This window comes from Marmota monax, unplaced genomic scaffold (assembly GCF_021218885.2).
Source record: "Marmota monax isolate L192 unplaced genomic scaffold, Marmota_monax_Labrador192_F-V1.1 WCK01_AAM20220418_F8-fsc00081, whole genome shotgun sequence".
In the NCBI taxonomy this organism is placed as follows: domain Eukaryota; kingdom Metazoa; phylum Chordata; class Mammalia; order Rodentia; family Sciuridae; genus Marmota; species Marmota monax.
In genome coordinates this window covers 6580508-6599414 of record NW_026695234.1, presented here as the reverse complement: position 1 = coordinate 6599414, position 18907 = coordinate 6580508, and the positions used below count along the sequence as shown (strand labels likewise).

The following is an 18907-nucleotide window of genomic DNA, read 5'->3' as shown; positions in this document are numbered from 1 at the left end:
CAGGGGCCAAGGTTTCCACTGGCTCATCCCTAAGTCTCCCTCCTTGAGGAAGTCTGAGCCTTTGGGGGTGAGGATGGGGCCTATCCCAGGGGCTGCAGTTGCCCAAATCTGACTGTGCTGATACCACTCAGGCCCTCTGAGCTCTCTGTCCTTCACCCCAGTGGCTGCAACTTCTTCTCTAGACAGGCAGGTCACTTGGCCAGAGGCTGCTGCATAAAGTGTCCCAGGACCCTGAAGGCTCAGTGTGGCTCCCACCCCTGCTCCTCGGACTTGCCTGCGTCCCTAGGCCTCTCTTCTCAACTCTGGAGACCATGGGTTTAGCCACAGGTTGACAGATTCTCAAGCAAGCACGAATCACATTTATAATGGGGTGGGGTGGGCTAGGCTAAACTAAACTTTATTTAATAAGTTAAAGGCAAGAACATAAAAGGCAGGAGTGTAGAGTAAGCTCTCCAAAGCAAGCGAGCACTACCAGGCGTCCCTCTCAGTGTGAAAGCCAGTGCTGGGAACACGGCACCGCAGAAGCTGTTCATTGTCCACAGCAATGACTGGTACACTGAGGATGTTCGGTAACTGTTGGCTTTAGGACTTTATTTTGTCTTTGGAGAATGTGTGACACGTTTTCCCACCTCTCCTTACAGCACTCCTCACCCGCCCCTCTCCACCACAGCAGCCATCCCTCCTGAAGTCTCACCATCCCAGCACTTGGTGTCCCCCAGAGCTTCCTGTCAGGCCACTAATAAGCTCTGTCAAGCAGTGGTCTCCCTCCCACCTCAGGCCATCCACAAGGAGTCACATGGCAACCAAAAGAGGCTAGTTTCTCAGCAATTTTATTGAATAGTGAGAGGGGGCATCACTTTCTACAGGACATGTGTCCTCAAGCTCATACAAGAAATGCTTAGGGACAGAATGACAGACGGGTTGTAGGGCAGGGCAGGTGTCTGTGGAGGTGGGTCGGGGGCACCAGAGGCAGCTCAGCCCTCCACCGGGGTGGGCTGATTCTGCTCCTGCTCTGGCTGCTGCTCCGGGACGGGGAGGGCCAGGGGCTTGTCCTGGCTCTCCTTCTTGAAGGTGCTGAAGAAGGAATTGACCTTGTCCCTCAAGTCCTTCTCCAAGAAGCTCAAGTGGCCTTCCACGTCCCCCGCATAGGGACCCAGCTTCTGCCTGAGCTGCTCCATCTGCTGCACCAAAGCTCGGTTGAAGTCCTCTCCGTAGGGTTCCATGCTGCGCCGGAACTCCTCCACCTGTCGGTCCAGGCGGGCGCTCAGCTCGGCCAGGGACTTCTGCAGGCCCTCAGTGTTGCCCTTCAGCTTGCTTTGCACGTCCTCCGCCACAGGCGTCAACTTCTGCCGCAGGTCTTCAGCATTGGCAGCAATCTTGGCCTTGAGCTCCTCGGCATTCTTCTTCATCTGAAAGGCCAGGCCCTCTAGCTGGTGGTTGAGCTTCTCCTGGACATCCTGTGCATAGGGGGCCAGGCTGCGGCGCAGCTCCTCCACATTCTGGTCGATCTTGACCTTGAGCTCATCCGCGTAGGGTGTGAGGCGCCCCTTGAGCTCCTCCACATTGCTGTTGATCTTGGTCTTCAGCTCATCGGCATAGGGCGTCAGGGAAGCCTGCAGGTTGCCCACATTCTCGCGCAGCACGGTCTCCATGCGCTGCGCATAGGGAGTCAGCTGTTGGCGCAGCTGCTGGGTCTGGGCGTTGACTTGGGTGTGCAGCTCCTGCGCGAAGGGCCCCAGGCGCTGCTGCAGCTCACGCACGTGGTCTCCGATCTTCTGGCTCACCTCATTGGCATGGGGCAGCAGGCGGGCACGCAGATCCTCCAACTCCTTTCGAATCTCCTCCTTCAGCTTCTCTGAGTCCTTGGTCAGGCGTTCATGAAGCTCCGTGGCAAAGGGCACCAGCTTCTTCTGCAGGTCACTTGCGTATGTGTTCATGTCCCCAAGTTTGTCCTGGAAGAGGGTGCTGAAGGGAAAGGGCACAAGAGGGCCATTGTTACTTTTGACATTAAATACCAGGAACTTTTCAGGCCATGCCTGTATCCAGCCACTCGGGAGGCTGAGACAGGAGGGTCACAAGTTGGAGGCTAGCCTGGGACTTAGTGGGTGAGGCCCTGTCTCAAAATAAAACTTTAAAAAGCGCTGGGGGTGTAGCTCAGTGGTAGAGCACTTGCCTAGCATGTGAGGCCTGGGCTCAATCCCCAAATGGGGACAGGGGACCTTGTCCATTTGTATAAAACTCTCTTCTACATCCCTGCCTTGGACAGATTGGTGTTGCAGGGTACTGAGTCCACCCATCTTCTCCCTTGTGACCTCTCTAGGGTGCCATGATTTGAGGGAATAGATGCAATGGAGTGTTGTTACACTGAATTGGTATCTCTGGATCTCCCACTTGGTTTGAGTGCCATTATCTACTATCATGTGACCTCAGAAAGTTTGCTTTTCCCTCCTTATCTGAGAAGTAGGGTTGGACTTTGAGGTCCCTGCCAGGCCTGGCATGCTGTGATATAGGATCACATTGCATAATAGAATTTTCTTCACCTCTGCCAGTGACTTCTAGCAGCATACATGCTATTTTCCTTGCATGTGCCCAGAGGCTTCCCAAACACCCCCATTTGCCTTCTCCTGATTTCATGAGAGCCTGTGCTCACATGACCTTTCCCTCCTTCCCTTTCTTCCATGAGCCTCAGTGGTAAACTGTGGCCATTTGTTAAACTCTCAAACATGAATACAGGAAGATACCCTGGGAATTATTTGACCCAATCCCCCTTTACACCTGTGGATCCCAGGTCCAAAGAGTCCATAGTCCCGCAGGGAGTTAGTGGCAGGGCAGTGAGGTTCCTGTGTGCTGGGGTCTAAGCTCAGACTTGCCAACTCATGGTGTGGTCTTTAAGAAGCCCTGCTCTGCAGGTTGCACCCCACTTACTTGAGCTGCTGGGTGACTTCTGACTTTTGGAGCTGTTCCACGGCCTCCTTGGCATTATTGCTCAGCTGACTGAAGTAGTCCCACATCACAGTGGCCACCTGGTCAGCACTGACTTCAGCCTGGGCACCTGGCAGCAAATGGAAAGCTATTTGTAGGACCCATCTCTTTCCCGGCTCCTCTGCATGAGTTCAGAGCTGCAGACTGGATGACGATGGGGAAGCACAGACCATTTTCCCTCTCTGGGCTCATTAAGTAGCACCAGTGCCAGTGTGTCAGCCCACCACTCGGCACCAGCCAGCTCTCCTGTGAGAGAGCTGCTTGGCAGCCCGGCAGACACCATGTCCAGCTGGGGACTGACAGGCACTCTGAAGTGCCCTCTGGCCTCTCCACCATGCTCCACTCACAGTACAGCCTGAAAGCCCTGTCCAAAGGCAGCTTCTACTCACTGGTGATGGCCACCAGGGCCAGGCTCAGCACCACAGCCTTCAGGAACATCCTGGGCTCCTTGCTGGGCTGGAGAAGTCTCGGTCGCAGTAGATCCTTCCTGGAATCAGAGGGAAGTGCAGGAAAGGTCCTCAGACAGCTCACCTGTGCTGTGTCTGAACTGACTGAAGCTCAGAGCCTGCCAGGCATTTAAAGCCCCTCCGGGTTCCCTCCCTCCCTCCCTCCCCAGTGTGACTCCACGCTGGAAGGTGACACATTCCTAGGAGGCCTCTTGGACTTTAGTGACCCTAAGACTACGTGGAAGCTGACAACAGACCAGGGCTTAGGCAGTGGTGGGAAGAAGCTGGGCTGAGCTGGGCCCCACCCAGTGCAGAAGGGCAGGAGGAGAGCCAGAAGCTATGGGAGAAATGTGGCCTAAGGGAGCCCCTGAGCCAGGACTGATGCCCTAGAGGTCCTGCTGGCAGATCTGGTTCTGAGCCAGGCTGGGGGAACAAGGTCCTCATCTTTTCTGTCTGCCCCAGGAGAGACAGCCCCCTACCCCCACAGCTGCCACCAACCCTGACTCCGTCTCAGAGGACCACACTCTGGACAGAGCCCATGCAGGGCTGGAGACAGCGCAGGGAGCTAAGATCTAGGTCTGTTGTCCAGGTCCTTCAAGGAGGAGGTACCACAACAGCCTTTGGGCAGGCAGGTAGAGTGGGCAGGTCCCTGTACTGAGGGGGGTAAATTGTATAAGTTTACTTCATGCCCCACCACTGCCAAGCTGTGCCACCTTGGCCTACTTATTCAAAGTCCTGAGCCTCGGTTGTTCAGTATATTAAATGAGATGGTGCTTGTGAAGTGGGTGCTGGTTGGTAGAGAGAAAGTGCTGACAACTAGTTGTTATTATTAATAATAATATTGTTTTCCTGATTTGGACCAAAGGGGGAGTGCATTGGAAGGTTCACTCCTCTAAAGAGAGTGGCAGAGCGAGACCTCACCCTCCAAGGGTCATCAGGTGGCTAGAGGCAGGATGATGAAGAACAGGGCCATCCTGACATCCCGAGGCCTGATTGCTGCCCACTGCACCTCCAGCCACATGCCCCGGGCAGGAGCATTCAGTTTGTGAAGAATTGCAGCAACCGAGGCTTGAGGACCCTCCCATCCAAGATGGAGGTGCTGCTGCTGCTAGGAGGTCTTTTACGTGGATCTCTTGCAATTTTTCTGCACAATCACAGAAAGACATCTGAGAAGATGACATGGCGGGGAAAGCACGGGCCTTTGTGTTAGTGCTCATCCATCCCCCCCACCCCGGTGATTATGTGATGACACTCATCGTATTGCATTGCTGGCTGTTGCCCACAAGTGGACGCTGGGCACATAGGTGGGCTCTGATTATTTGTAAACCAAGAGCAACAAGAGTAGACCACGAATGTGCCAAGTCTGATTTACCACATCTTCAATTTTTTTTTTTTTTTATATTCTAGAAATGGCTTGGTGTCTCATGGGGTTGAAAAGAGCTAAAAGGCCTCTGATGGCAGTGTTCCTTCTGCCTGGTCCCCATTCCCCTGAGGTGCTCTGTACATTACCACAGTTGCCTCTCATGTCTGGGAGCTCACTCCCTCCTGGAGCAGCCTATGCTCAGTCAGTAGTTGTTGAGTTCACACTCCGGAGTCGGGCTCCCACACTTTGTGTATGGGCTTCACCACAGACCATCTGTGTGGCCTTGGGCAAGTCTCACAACCTTTCTGAATTCAAGTTGCCTCCATGAGTTATAATCATAGTACCTTCCTCCTAGGTTGTGAGATTCAGTGAGATAATCTGTGTAATGCTTACAACAGCACCTGGTGCATGGTAGGTACTCATTAAATGTTAGCTGTGTTTTGCCCCTAAAAGGCTTCCTATAACATTGACCTAATCCCAGGCCTGAGGCTGAATCAGGCACAGTCCAGCCTGGAGTAGGTACAAAGATCAGTGCTCAGAACCCCCGTTCCTCCCCCTGTGCAAGAGTTGAGGATGGCAATGAATCACGAAAGACACCTCAGCCACAGTCTGACCTCCTGGACCCAGAGTCCAAGCAGCAGGTGCCACCAGTGTGGGACAGGTCCAGAGGTGCTTCTGTCTCACCTTTTGCCCAGGTGAACCCACACTAGGAATGTCTGGCTGGCTGGGGGTGATCAGGGGCACCTGCCAGAATATGGACAGATTCTTAGAAGTGTGCCCATCTCTGAATCATCTGTGGGCACAAAACTTGGGCCCAGAGCTAGGGGACTGGCTCAGCTGGATGTGCATCCACACCATGGGGCAGGGACCTGCTGCCTCCCAGCATGCTGTGGTGACACTAGGAATGCTCATGTTTACTGCCCAGTGTCTGTGACCATGTTTGTGTCCATCCAGAGATGATTTGCGTTGGTGGTGGGAAGAAAAGGAGAGCCCCGTGCCATGCCTGGGCCTGTGAGTCAGTACAGGGCACCACCCAGGGCTGGTGGGGACTTTTGGGGACTAAAGTCCCTCTCTGGTCCTCGTGGCTGGGGCGGCAATGAGACTGACTGACAGGAATGCAGCAGGGCCCAGTCCAGAGGTCAGAATCGGGAGCAGGCAGCCCAGGCCCAGTCAGGGACAGGCTCTGCTAGGGGCCCTCAAGTCACTTGAATATGTGTCCCCATGTCTGCTTTAGGCCACCCCTCCTCCTTCCAGGGCAGAACTAAGGAGGGAGAGCTCTTGTTGTCACAAGAAGAATCTGTGTGGGGTACGGGGAAGACTTTCAGCAGAGAGGTCTGTGGAGGGCTTCTGGCTGACAGGGCAGAATCAGGCTGCACAGCCCAGCCTGGCAGCAGGGACATGGATCCCAGGGGCCCCTGCACTAGCCTCCCCTGGACCCAAGCAGAAGTGGAGATGGTCATCCCAGCTCTAGAGGAGCATCTCAGCTGGTCAAGCCCCTCCTTTTCTCCACCTGCCACCAGCTTCTCTCTGGACCTGGACCTGGGGCCAAGAACAGTCTCCTCTTTCCCAGGGAGGCATGAGAGGTAGGCAGCTTAAGTTTGCCATCAAGAGGCCACCACTGAGGCCCAGATTGGACCCATTGGAGGGCACAGGACCCACTGAAAGAGATCAAGTCCCAGGCTTCATTCTGCATCCTGCTAAATGGGGCAACTGGTTCTCCATCCAACTCAGCACCAACCAGCAGGGCCTCTCTGCCCACATCTTCTGACTTCCCTGGGCTCAGTGGCCCTGAGATCTGATACCCACTGTATCAGATCTTTACCAAGGTAAGGAACAGGCTGGGACAGAAGAGGACAGTGGCACAGCAGCCTCTCTGCCTTCCCTAATACTCAGTGACCTCTAATCACCTTCTTTCCCTCCCCACTCTGTCCCCAAGTTCTGCTCTCAGAAAGCTGAAACAGTTTGCTCAGATCTGTGGGTGACCACTAAGTCACTCAGGGTCTCATCTCTCCAGATCACCTAGGACCAGCCAGACTAAAGTCATGTCTGAAGAAAGACTTTGCTTCTAGTTCCCTGTCCTGCCACTGCTAGGCCAGATGCCTATGCGTGGGTCTATACCCCTTTGAGCCTTAGGTTTCTCACCTATAAAATGGAGTCAAGGGGCTGGGGATGGGGCTCAGTGGTAGAGCGCTCGTCTAGCACATGCGAAGCTCTGGGTTCGATCCTCAGCACCACATAAAAATAAATAAATAAAATAAAGATATTGTGTCCAACTATAACTAAAAAATAAATGTAAAAAAACCAAACAAATAAAAATAAATAAAATGGAGTCAGTGCCTAATTATCAGGATTCTGACTACTTGCATGGTAGCAGAATACAGAGTCTTAAAGAAATTAATCTCTCATAGCGGAATTTCAAGTTGTAGCCATAGGTAAAGGGTTCTGAGGGTAGGACGGGCCAGTTCCTCAGGCCTCTGATTTTGCTCTATGGGGCAAGTTACTTCCTCCTCAGAGGATGGCTGCCTATCTAAAGCAGGCCCTATTTCTACTCTATGCCTCCTGCCTTCAGACTGGACTGTCTGGGGAAGGACACAGTGTTCGGGAGGGAGGACAGAGGTTTGCGGAGCCCCCTCCATAGACCAGCTGCTTTGCACGTGCTCATTAGCTTCTCTTCACAACTCTGGGAAATCCAGATTCTATCCCTGTTTTACAGAGTAGAAAATTGGGACTTCGAGATGTTAGATCTAGCCCTGGGTTATATAAGTCGTGCCCAAGGCATCATTTAAACCTGAAATTTCTTGGCTCCAAAGACCTAGCATCCAGAAGACAATGTCCCCTGATGCTGTCATCCTGGCTGCAGGCCTGAAACATGAGTCCTCTCCTGGACAGCTCCATAGAGCCCTCTGTGCCATACCTTTCCCTTGCTGATGGGGCTCCCCATCCCTTGTTCCTCCCAGATGCCACATGGCCAGGGGACTCAGGAGCCTGAAGCCCAGGGGAGAGCATTGGTCCCAGCTGCCTGGCTTGGAAGGGCCCCAGCCATGATTGCTGTTTCTGTCCCAGGGGTTGTTACCAGTGGGTCCAGAGGGCAAGGTGAGGAGCATGGGAGGAGGGAGGGGCAGAGGCCTTGGGCTCAGGGCAGGCTTTGGCCCTCTCCCACCAACTCCTGCTCTGGCTCAGCCATGGAGGCTGCTGGGAGAGCAGCAAGAGATGGAAGCCCCTTGGGGAGGTGCTGGGCTGGGGGCTGGGGAACTCAGCCTCCCACACAGGCCCTGCCACTTGCTCTTCAGCGTCTTCCCTTCAGACACCACCATCCCAACCCATTTGGCTCCCAAGTCCAAAGAATCAACCCCCATCCCCCCACCCCCACCCGGCTCCAGCTGTTGTCAGGACTTGGAGGAGGGAGGGATAGGCCTGGAAACTCAAGAGTGAAGGGTTGAGATGGCCCCAAAGCCCCTGGCTTGTCCCTTTAACCTTAGCTCTGTCCCTTCTGCCAGCCTCTCCCTGGGGAGTTAGCCTGTGGGAGGGAATGGGGTCTCCCCAGGCCCACCTCGGGCTGAGCAGGCTTGCTGCTGTGTGACAGAACAGCATGGGTGCAACCTCCAAGGGATTTCTCAACTCTCCTGGCAGCTGGCTGCAGCTGGCCTCCCTGCCTCAGGCCCTGGTCAGCAGGTGACCTTTGCCCAGCTCATTAGGCCCTTGGTGCCTGCTCACCTGTCCTGACAATATAAAACAGGTCAGAACCCTCTCGCTTGTCTGCTCAGTTCATCCCTAGAAGCAGCTTCTCCAGGTAATACCTCTGGGGAGGAGGCCAGGGCGGGAAGAGGATAGAGAGGGCTGGAGGAGGCTCCATGCCCCCAGCATTGGCCTGGAGAGCAGCCTGCCAGAGCCTGGGAAGCCTCAGGGGTCCAGGAGTCCCCCACCCTTGTTGTGCCTTCGGGAAGACGGAGGCTCAGAAAGGGGAGGTCACTTGCCCAAAGCCTCTCACAGGGTGGTGGCAGAGCTGCAGCTGGAGCTGGCTACCAGTCTGCACACTTGTCCCTCACTTTGCACACTTAGGCCTGGAAGAAACCTTTCCGTACCAGTCCTCCCCAGAGAGGAAGTCTGAGGCCTGCAGCAGGACAGCAATCTTCCCCTAGTCACTCAGCATATTAGCAGTCAGGCCCCAGGTGTCCTGATCCCCAGTCTGGAGAGTGGAGTTCTCCAGCATCCCACCAGCCGTCCCACCCCCCCAGGGCCTAGGTCTCCAGAGTCCCACGTCGGAGTCCATATTAGCCGAGGAGTAGGTGCTTCTCCTGCTGACTGGCTCAGGTCACACCTCAGTGGCCATGCCATGTCCAGGGAAGATCCAGGGGTGCCCCTCACAGGATACTTCCCTACAGGAACAGAGGCGCCATGCAGCCCCGGGTGCTCCTTGTTGTGACCCTCTTGGCACTCCTGGCCTCTGCCCGTAAGCACCTTGAGGGGACTGGGCCTGGAGCAGGGTGGGAGGTGGCTTGGGTATCCTGAGCCCTCGTGGGCGGTGAGCACACAGGAGCCAGGAGCCAGCCCTGGAGGCTGAGCTGCCTCTGCCCAGTCCTGTTCTCCCGGCAGGAGCGACTGAAGCCGAGGATGCCTCCCTCCTCAGCTTCATGCAGGGCTACATGGACCGCGCCACCAGGACCGCCCAGGATGCACTGACCAAAGTGCAGGACTCTGAGATGGCCCAGCGGGCCAGGTACACGCACTGGCTCTCCTCCCACCCCTGGCCTTCTCTCCCTCATCCCCACCTGACCCTGTCCTGGCAGGGGCTGTGGTGATAGTACTGTAGCTCTCCAGCTTTCCTGAGCCTCCACCTCTCTGAGCCTTTCTGACTGAGCCTCCCTGCTCCCTCACGGGGCCTTTGCAGGCGGCTGTGGGAGAGATGACGGTGGGGGGCTGGGGTGGGGGGTGAGACTCTCTTCCTCTGTCTCCTTTCTTTCTCCCAGTGCAGCCCTAGGTGGCCCATTTTAGCCCTCATGTCTACTTTCCTTTTCTGATTATCCTTGGGATAGAGGAAGCTGCACCTGAGCCATCTCCGGCCTGGGGTGTCAGGATGTACTCCTGCTGTTCCAAGCCTTGGGGCCAGTGTCTGTCTGGGAGCAGAAGTCTGCCCTTGTTCTTGCAGTCTGCCCCACCTATGAGTCCTCAGCTCCTCCTCAGTCAGCCTGCACTCTGCTGGCTTTGGCCACATTTGTATAGCAGAGGCATTTGCAAAAGTTCTTAGTCCTCAGCTTTAGCTGTGGAGTGGGTATTAGCCCCCTACTTTGCAGATAAGACAATTTGGGTTCAGAGAGTTTAGGTGACCTGGCCCAAACTATACAGCTAATTAATCCTCCAATGATTTATCTAATGAGAGACTGCCTCCTTCTGCCCACCTGCTCAGAGCCACTAGGTTGTATTGGTCCTGGGGACACCATTTGCATGAAATACAACAGCACCCCTGACTTCACACATTTCCCCATCCAAGACTTGTCCCTAGGGTTTGCAGTGGGGGGAGGTGCAGCATGTTCCAACCTGGGGAACTGTGGGGTCTGACTTGGGCAGATCCACCTTGCATCTCTTCTTCTTGGGGTGGGAACTGTAGGTGGTCCCTGCTTGAGGTCTCAGGGGTGTTTCTGGGTGAAGGAGAGTAGGTAGCCAGGACAGCCAGCAGGGATGTGTGTGTGTGGGGGGTCCTATAGCCTATGAACAAGCTCTCAGGTCCATTTCTTTCCTTCGTAATGATTTACCCCTAGGGGCTGGATGAAGGGTGGCATTAACTCTTTGAAAGACTACTGGAGCACATTTACAGACAAGTTCTCCGGGTTCTGGGAGTCCACCCCCGATGCCAGCCCGACTCCGTCGTTGGAGGCCTTCTGAGATCTCCTGCTCCATGCCCGCCTCTTCATCCATCCTGCCAGTTCCCTGGGTTCTGCAGCCTCCTGGGCTGCCCCTGAAGGTTGCTTTAAAGGGGTAGTATTCTCCCACCCCCTGGCCCCATCCAGGCATGCCACCTCCCAATAAAGTTGAACTAGACGCTGCCGCGAGTGGGATATCCCTTGTGTGCCATGCATGTTCGGGCATTGGAATGAGTTGGGGCTCTCTTGTGGGTGGGCCTGGGGACCAGTGCCCCCTGCCCTGAGTTTCTTCACCTGAGAGGTAGGAATAGCCCTACTCACCCTGCCTGGGTCTGCCTGGAAGATGATCTTCCTGTATGGAAGATCAAACAGGAGAATAGAGTTGACGATTCTGTAATCACTGTCAAGTGCTCTACAGCATGACTTGAATGTGTGCTCTATGCCCGGCTAGCACTTTTATGTCATCATCAGAGTTGAAATGGTGTGTGTTCCCCAGAACTGTGGAGGTGACTTCCACTGCCAGGGCCACCTGGTCTTCCGAAACACACTTAAGGGAAGGAGGTGGGATGGGGTAGTGGTTGGAGTAAGACACAACTGGCTCTAGTACTGGCTCCACCACTTCATATCAGCTTCACTTTCTTATCAGTAAAATGGATACAATAAATACCCCTCCGTTGTTGATTTGTTGTGAAAATGAAATGAAACACTGTTTGAAAGCATTCGGCATAGCACCTGCACATCAGAAATGCCTAGTAAATGGTTGTCATTGTTACAGCTGAACTGATTGGCCCCCTAGGACCAGAACCAAGAAGGAACACAAGGTCACCTCCAACAGGGGCTGTTCCTTGTGTCCCCCAGCCCCAACAGATGTTCACATGAGAGAGATCTGGGACCACAGATCAGGCCTCAACTGTACAGATAAAAGGCCAAGGTTCAGAGAGGTAAAGGCACTTGCCCTGTAACAAATGCCAGGGCCAGACATTGAGCTTGGGCCAGCTGTCCATATTCTGCTCAGTTGGCATAGAGAAAAGCTGTGGTACTCCTCTGCCAGGTATTGCATGGGCTCCTTACAGATCTTGGTGCCATCAATGCAAACAGCTCCAACTAGAGACTACTTTCTCTCTGGAAATTCACCTGGCTTTCTCTTCTTGCCCAACTATATCCAGGAACCTCAGTGCCCACACCTGAGAAATGTTCCCATCCAAATGCAGCTCCGGATGATTAGAATCTAAAAAGCCCACTCTGTTATCTAAGAATTCATTAAGCTACACTGGTTATGAAGGAATAGAATATTCGGGCACCTGAGCTGGGTGTAGTGGCACAAGTCTGTAATCCCAGAAACTTAGGGGACTGAGTCAGGAGAATAGCAAGTTCAAGGCCAGCTTGGGCAACTTAGTGAGACTCCTATCTCAAAACAAAAAATAAAAAGGACTGGGGATGTAACTCAGTGGTAAAGCACTCCTGGATTCAATCCCCAGTGATGAACAAACAAACAAACAAATAAATAAAATAAAAATAAATCTAGAGGCCTGTACCACAGGGCAAAAGGCCCTGCTGCAGGGGTGGGGGAACAGAGGGGGAGGCTCCAGGGAAGTGCTGCCCAGATCTATGAAAACACGTGCATGCCCATGGGGCCATACAGAGATGAGCAAGAAGAGGGTGGCGGGATGTCAATGTGAGCATGTGCATGTATGTATACAGACTCATACGAACTTGAGTGCCTGGCCACTGCTTTTTTTTTTCCCTTAAATAATCACAGATGCCAATGGGCAGATGGATCTAAAATGAGCAACCTAGGCCATCCTGCCTCAGTGAGTGACTTCAAAAGTCCAAGCTTCAGCCTCACCATGGTGACATGAATCTAATGACAATCTGTTCAGGATTTGGGAAAGGATGCAATGAGATGATGGAGATGAAGCCATCTTGGGAATAAAAATATGCAAATTACCTGGGAGAGGTGGTGGTTGTTTCTGGCCTGGCCAGAGGGAACAACAGCACCCAGAGCCACAAGGATAGGACAGACAGCTTCCACAGCTATGTCTGTTTCTGGGAAAGGAAAAGTAGCAGGTGTGTGTGTGTGTGTGTGTGTGGGGGGGTCCTGCCCTTGCCAAAAAGAAAAGGGAAGTGTTTGCTTAAGAGGTTTTTGAGTAAATAAAAGAGAAAAGGGCTAACTCCAAGCACTTCCTGCCCAAATCCTTCAATGTCTCCTTGAGGTCCACCCCACCAGGCTGAACCACAGAGTTAGAAAAGGCTCTTGCCCTCTGCTCAGGTGAACACCTTTTCTGTCCAGCTCCCACCGGGGAACACCTCTGGGAAGGGGAACCATTTCTCCCAGCCCTGTTCCTGGACCCCCCTCAGGCAGGGCTGCAACACCTCCATTTAAGCCTCTTTAGGTCTCCTGGCATTTGATTATCTGCCACTTTGCCTGGCCCTCCATTACCTCCTTTCTGTCTGCGCCCTGTTAAGACAAGGACTCAGTTGACTGTCATTCCAAACCAGTCAGGCGCCATCAGGTCTCCCAATATGGACTAAGACCCTGCAGAGGCCCAGGCTGTGTTCGAACTGTTGAAGTCTCTGCTCCAACGCCAAAGGCTCACACCAGTTCTCCGAACCTGGAAGTGCTCTCAAGCGTCCCGCACCCCACCTCCATCCCCCGAAAAGAAAGAAGCTGCTTCCACTTTGGAAACGTTTATTCTAAGAACCCGAAAGCTGGAATTGGGGAGCAGTAGCTGCGGGCGCCTCACTGGGTGGTCAGCTTCTTGGTGGCCTCGTCGACGGCGCTCCAGAAGCTCATCTTGAGGTTTTCCAGCACCGGCAACAGGCCCTGGCGGAGGTCCTCCAGCGCGGGCTTGGCCTTCTCGCCGAGCGCGCTCAGGTGCTCGGTGGCCTTGGCCTGATAATCGGCGAGGGAAGAGCTCTCCTTCAGCGCCTCGAGGCGCGCGGCCAGGCGTTGGCGCAGCTCGTCGCTGTAGGGCGCCAGATGCGTGCGCAGCGCGTCCACGTGGGCGCGTGCGCGGTCACGCAGCTCCTGGCCCAGTGGGCTCAGCTTCTCATGCAGCTCCTGCAGCTTCTGGCGCGCGCCCTCGCGCAGCTCGGTGCCTAGCGGCTCCACCTGCTGGCGGTAGCGCTCCACGTCTTCTTGCCACCTCTTCTGGAACTCATCCAGGTAGGGCTGCACCTTCAGCTTCACCTCCTCCAGATCCTTGTTCATCTCCTGCCTTAGCGACACGGTGTCTTTTTCCAGTTTATCCCAGAACTCCTGAGTCACTGGGCCAATCTGTTCGCGCAGCTTACTGACAGTGGAGCTCAGGGAGTCCCAGTTGTCCAGAAGCTTCAGGCTGATGTGGAAGAGAGAGGGGCTGAGGAGTGGCTTCCTGGGCAGCCTGGACTGCCCTGGATCTGCAAGCTCAGCGCCCCAGGTTACCTGGGGTGGGCTCTGGCCATCACCTGTCCCTGAACGTGCAGTAGCTGTGGTCCTAGTTTTCCCATGCACTGATTCCAACACCCTGAATGCCACCCACCAAGTCGCATTGTACAGATGGCCTGAGGCACAAGGAGGAACTAGTGGGAAAGAGAACCGGGGTTGGCATGGGTGTTGAAGGACGGTCTTGTATCTAAAGCACTGGAAGTTAGGAGGGGAAGGGGCTGGCTGCATTCACAGGTGAAATGTGGTTCGGTTACTGATTAGGTGGGCCCTTGCTGGGAGACTGTGACCCTGCCTGGGGATCTCATTCTTATTTCTCCACCAAAGACCTGCCGTGGGGCCAGCTCATCAAACAGCAGGTGAGGATGTCTGACTACAACATCTTTCCATAGGCCTCTCTGCCCCTAGGACTCCACTACCTTTCCCCTGCCCCAGCCCCCAGGCTGGGTCCTTACTTTAGCTGTTTTCCCAAAGCAGAGGTTTCAAATTGGGTCACATAATCTCTACCGCTGTCTTTGACTGCATCCAAGTACACAGTGGCGAAATCCTTCATTCGATCCCATGAGGACTGGGGTTCATCTTGCTGCCAGAAATGCCGAGCCTGGCTCCCTGGAGGTGGAGGGACACCCTGGTCAGGCAGCTCTGGGTTGGGAGCTGGGCTGAAAAGCCAGGCATAGGGTGGGAGAGGGGCAAGTGAGAAATTCCACTGCATCCAGGATGGTGGGCCACTGGACTTAGGGAGAATCCCCAATCTCCCTAGGCCGGGGGCACCTACCCGTCAGGAAGAACACGGCCACAGTCAGCACCACTGCTTTCATCCTGCAGGGTGTGGGAACCTGGAGGAGAAGAGGGGCCTGGCTGAGGGGGCCTTTTGTGTGAAGGAGTCCCGTGTTCCCCCATGTAGTCAGCCAGGGGAGGAGGAGGAGCCTAAAGTGAAGAAAGCCCCAGGTACTCAGGTCCTGCCCAACACCTAGAGCTGGGGAGCCAGAGTAGTCTGGGGCAGGCACCCGCACTTACCTCCAGGAACTCTCCAGCAGTCTCTGACTGTCTAGCTCTCCCTGGTCTATTTATGCCTCCAGGTAGGGGCTGGGCTGGAAGACAGATAAGCCCAGCCAGGCCCTGTCACTGCTCACTGGTTCTGGCGATGTGGAACTTAGAGTTCAAGGATCAGCTCTGCCCAGGAGCCAGGCAAATAGAGTGGGCAAACAGGAAGCTGCGGGGGCTGCAGGGCAGAGGTCAAGGGTTCAGACAGGGGCAGGATGAGGGTGGCTGTAGGCTTGTGGGTCCCCAGGTTCGGGGCAGCAGCACCCATCATGCCCTTCCCCTCCCAGTGTGGGAGTGTGTGCATGTCATTGTGCATTGTGCCTGTAGCAGGGAAAGAGGGGAAGGGACCTGGGACTCCTCCACTCAGGAGATCTCCTCCCCCACAGTCTTCTTGCATTTCAAGGATTGTTTCACACGTCTGTCTGCACTGCTCCTGCCTCTTCTGCCACCAACCCTGGTTCCTTTTTTAGTTCCCAGGGTGCCATACACTTCTCTTCACCCTCCACAGGCTTCCTAAACCCCAAATCCAAGGGAATCTGTGGCACTAAGGAGTTGTGGGAGGAGGATGCTCAGGGCCCCAAATGGAGATTTCAGAGGCCTCTGACATATCAAAATAAATGCTAGATACCAACATGAAGTTGCCAACTATTCATTTTGTCATTAAAAGATATTACCCTTGCCTTCCTTTCAAAGCCAACTTCACCATCTACCATCACTTCAAAACAGACTTTTTAACACCCAAAAAGCATAATCTCAGAATTCAAGTGTAGAATTTCAGTCATTCACACATGCACCTTTACATTGTTTGTGTTTTCATTTGATCACACACAAATGAGAGTGGCTATCGGATCTGAGAAAGCCCTGTGTAGAGGAAGGACTCTTGGAGGTGGAAGCAGAGGGAGACCTGTTTTCTTTTTGTTTCATTTTGTCTGCATCTTGCTGAAGGAGGAATGTAAGCCAGTTATATAACCTCTCTAAGCTTCAGTTTCCTATCTGCGGATGAGCTCAAGAAATGTCCAAGGTGCTGAGGCCCCTGAGAGAGGCTATAGGTGGAAGGTGCCCTGTGTCGGTTGGTGTTTGCAGCACCATCTTGCAAGGTTTCGCTAGGAAAGCCCAGGTCATGCAGCCTGTGAAAGTCCAAGCTGAGAGGAACTTTGAAACCAACTACTCCAGCCTCTCCCCACCCTGTCACCTTCCAGATGTGGAACTGAAACCAGTGGAAGGAATCAACATCTCATCTCTCCGAGAGTTAGAGGCATGGCTGGACTTAGCACCCATGTCTCTGGACTTAGGTTCCAGGGCAGGTATGCACCCTATACCATCACCCCAGGAAACTCCCCAACTCTCTAGAAATCAGCTTGTGTTTCTGTCAGACCTGGGAGTGGCTGAGATCCAGGCCTCTCCCACTCCAGCCCCAGCTGATATCCTGCCTTTTGTCTCTTAGAAGCCTTTGGAACCAGAGACCTTAGGTTTGAATCCTGGCTCTGACACTTATTAGCCATATGACCCTGGGTAAGTTACATAACCTTCCCACATCTCAGGTTCTTATCTGCTAAATGAAGATAATGATAGAACATGCCATCTCTGATTAAAGTTATAACAGGGGTCACAGTGTACATGGTAGGCAGAATAATGGTCCTCCAAAGATGTGCGTGTCCTCCTCTCTGGAATCTGTGACTGATTGTGCATAGCAAAAGGGGTTTTGCAAGTGTGATTATGAACGGCCCAGGGTAATCACAATCGTCCTTCAATATCCAGAGGGAGGTGGCAGAGTCAGTGGCAGAGTCCGAGATATGAGGATGGAAGCAGAGGTTGGAGCAACGTGAACACTGGAAGGATGAGCCAAGAGATGCAGGCAGCCCTTCCCTAAAAGAGGTGAAGGGACAGATTTTCCCTTAGAGACTCCAGGAGCACAATGCCAGGGACACCATGAATTCAGCCTAGTGTGACCCCTTTGGGACTTCTGACCTCCAGATTTGTAAAATAATAAATTTGTGTTGTTCATAAGCATGAAATGTGAGCACGTATGTGAAACTGTTAAGAAGGTCACTAACACTCAATAAATAGTAACTATTCGCATCCCAGAATCCCGGGTCCTGGATTCCATCCCCTATTGCCACAAACACACTTGCATTGCCACAGAATAGCCCAGGACCTCAGCTTCTAACAGCAGAAGTCCGGAAGGCAGGGAATCCCACAGTTCTGTCTTTGGCCTTGCTTGCAGGTGCCCAGATGGGGTACATCTCCAGGACAGAAGCTATTCCTGATGTCTGGCTATTGGCCATCCCAGCTGTCTGTGGTTTACAGAGAGGGTGGGAAACTGACTTCCCACCCAGTGTGGGCAGCCACTGGATCTCAAGCCAAGAGATGTTCCTTTCTTAGGATGGGGGTTGATTTCATCCCAGCCAGCATGTAGGGGATCTGAGAAGCTTATCAATTGGACTCCAAGCTATCTGCTACTGTTTTATCCTTCTCTTGGCTTATTACTGAAATTATTATGGTTAAACCTAATATTTAATATCTGCACAGTTCTTTTGTGGCCGAAGCACTTCCACAGTTAACGTATGTCCCCATGAGGCTGGACACTGTAGCTTCTCCTTACCATTGTGCCTGTCAGAAAACTGCAGCTAAGAGCTCAGAGCTGCCTGGACCTCTTCAGCTGAGAACTGTGTGATGCAGGGCTGGGAATCAGGAGCCTTGGCTTCTTGTTCTTTGATGGGGGCCTATTGGCTTATGTAGCCCTAGGACTCTTCAGGGATGTTCTTGGCTTGGGGATTCCAGGGCATCAGCAGAGGTAGGGAGCTGTGGGACAGCACCTCCCTAAGCAAGAAGTTTCCTTGTTGAAACTATTTATTCACTGGTGTCTGCTCCATTTCACTGCAAGTCGTAGGCTTAAATGAGTCTAGATAGATACCTCTTTACTATTTGGGAAAGGAAGGAAATCTTTCTGGACAGAGGCCTACGGAAAAACTAACAAACTGGGCTTATCACAGAATCTGGGTCCAGTGACAATAGGAATTTCAAGAGCCTGGGGTTAGACTGGCTTAGTGGATGTGGGGCCTCTCACCATTTATTGGTCCTTATTCCCACCATCCTCTTCCCTCCTGTTGGGAACATTGCTGAAGTGGCCTCCAAGCGCAGGCCCTGGACCCCCCTGCCATGTGTGGGCGAGCTGGCACCTGCTGCAGGGGTGATTCTGCTCAGAATGACTGGCAACCCATTTCACAATATATGACCCAACATACTGATCAGTCTGCATGGGAGAGGACTCTGTCCCTTGCTAGGCCTGGCACCTAACAGACACTCGCCAAACATTTGCTCAATGTGTGACACTGGCACACTAAAGGAAGTTTCACCAGATTGGCAAAGGGTCATGTGAAGGAGCAGACCCTGAGCAGGAAGACTCAAGAAATGAGCACTCAGCCTTGTGGCGGGCCCTGCCCAGAACACACGTGTGACCACACAATGGTTTGGGCTAAGATGGGGGAGCTAGGATTGGGGAGGTTCTGCTTGAGCAGGGGAGAAGACCCCAACCCCCCACACATCCTACTGGATAATTTTGTCACAGCTCTTGTGATAGAGCCCCAAGGTGGACTCTAGGACATCTTTGAATACCCAACTCTGCCTGATCTTCCTGCCCAGGAAGAGGCCATCATAGCTCATCTTTGACCAGCATGAGGAAGCACAGCAGCCCCTGGAATTCTTATCTTTGTAGGCAGAGTGGGGTGGGACCTGGCACAAAGTCAGAAAGGGGATCTTGTAAGGAGACGTCAGCACAGTTTCCATTTTC

General features: G+C 53.5%; 3 protein-coding genes across 4 annotated transcripts; 1 reads left to right on the top strand and 2 right to left on the bottom strand.

The window, feature by feature from the left end:
* Positions 1-814: 814 nt before the first annotated feature.
* On the bottom strand, positions 815-3517 carry Apoa4 (apolipoprotein A4). Its single transcript, XM_046438724.1, has 3 exons — positions 3372-3517; positions 2926-3052; positions 815-1965 (listed from the first exon to the last, which is right to left on the bottom strand). The coding sequence occupies exons 1-3, from the start codon at positions 3418-3420 to the stop codon at positions 975-977; spliced, it is 1167 nt and encodes a 388-aa protein (XP_046294680.1). The 5' UTR covers positions 3421-3517; the 3' UTR covers positions 815-974.
* A 4974-nt stretch (positions 3518-8491) lies between these two features.
* On the top strand, positions 8492-10832 carry Apoc3 (apolipoprotein C3). Of its 2 annotated transcripts, XM_046438722.2 has the most exons (4): positions 8492-8581; positions 9174-9241; positions 9385-9508; positions 10548-10832. In XM_046438722.2, exons 2-4 carry the CDS (start codon positions 9187-9189, stop codon positions 10669-10671), a joined length of 303 nt encoding a protein of 100 aa, XP_046294678.1. In that variant the 5' UTR covers positions 8492-8581; positions 9174-9186; the 3' UTR covers positions 10672-10832. The 2 variants fall into 2 exon arrangements, with proteins under 2 accessions (XP_046294678.1, XP_046294679.1); XM_046438723.2 differs by lacking the exon at positions 8492-8581 and having other exon boundaries at positions 9150-9241.
* Positions 10833-13321: 2489 nt separating this feature from the next.
* Apoa1 (apolipoprotein A1) lies at positions 13322-15179 on the bottom strand. Its single transcript, XM_046438721.2, has 4 exons — positions 15091-15179; positions 14849-14909; positions 14529-14682; positions 13322-13987 (listed from the first exon to the last, which is right to left on the bottom strand). Exons 2-4 carry the CDS (start codon positions 14889-14891, stop codon positions 13390-13392), a joined length of 795 nt encoding a protein of 264 aa, XP_046294677.1. The 5' UTR covers positions 14892-14909; positions 15091-15179; the 3' UTR covers positions 13322-13389.
* Positions 15180-18907: the final 3728 nt, after the last annotated feature.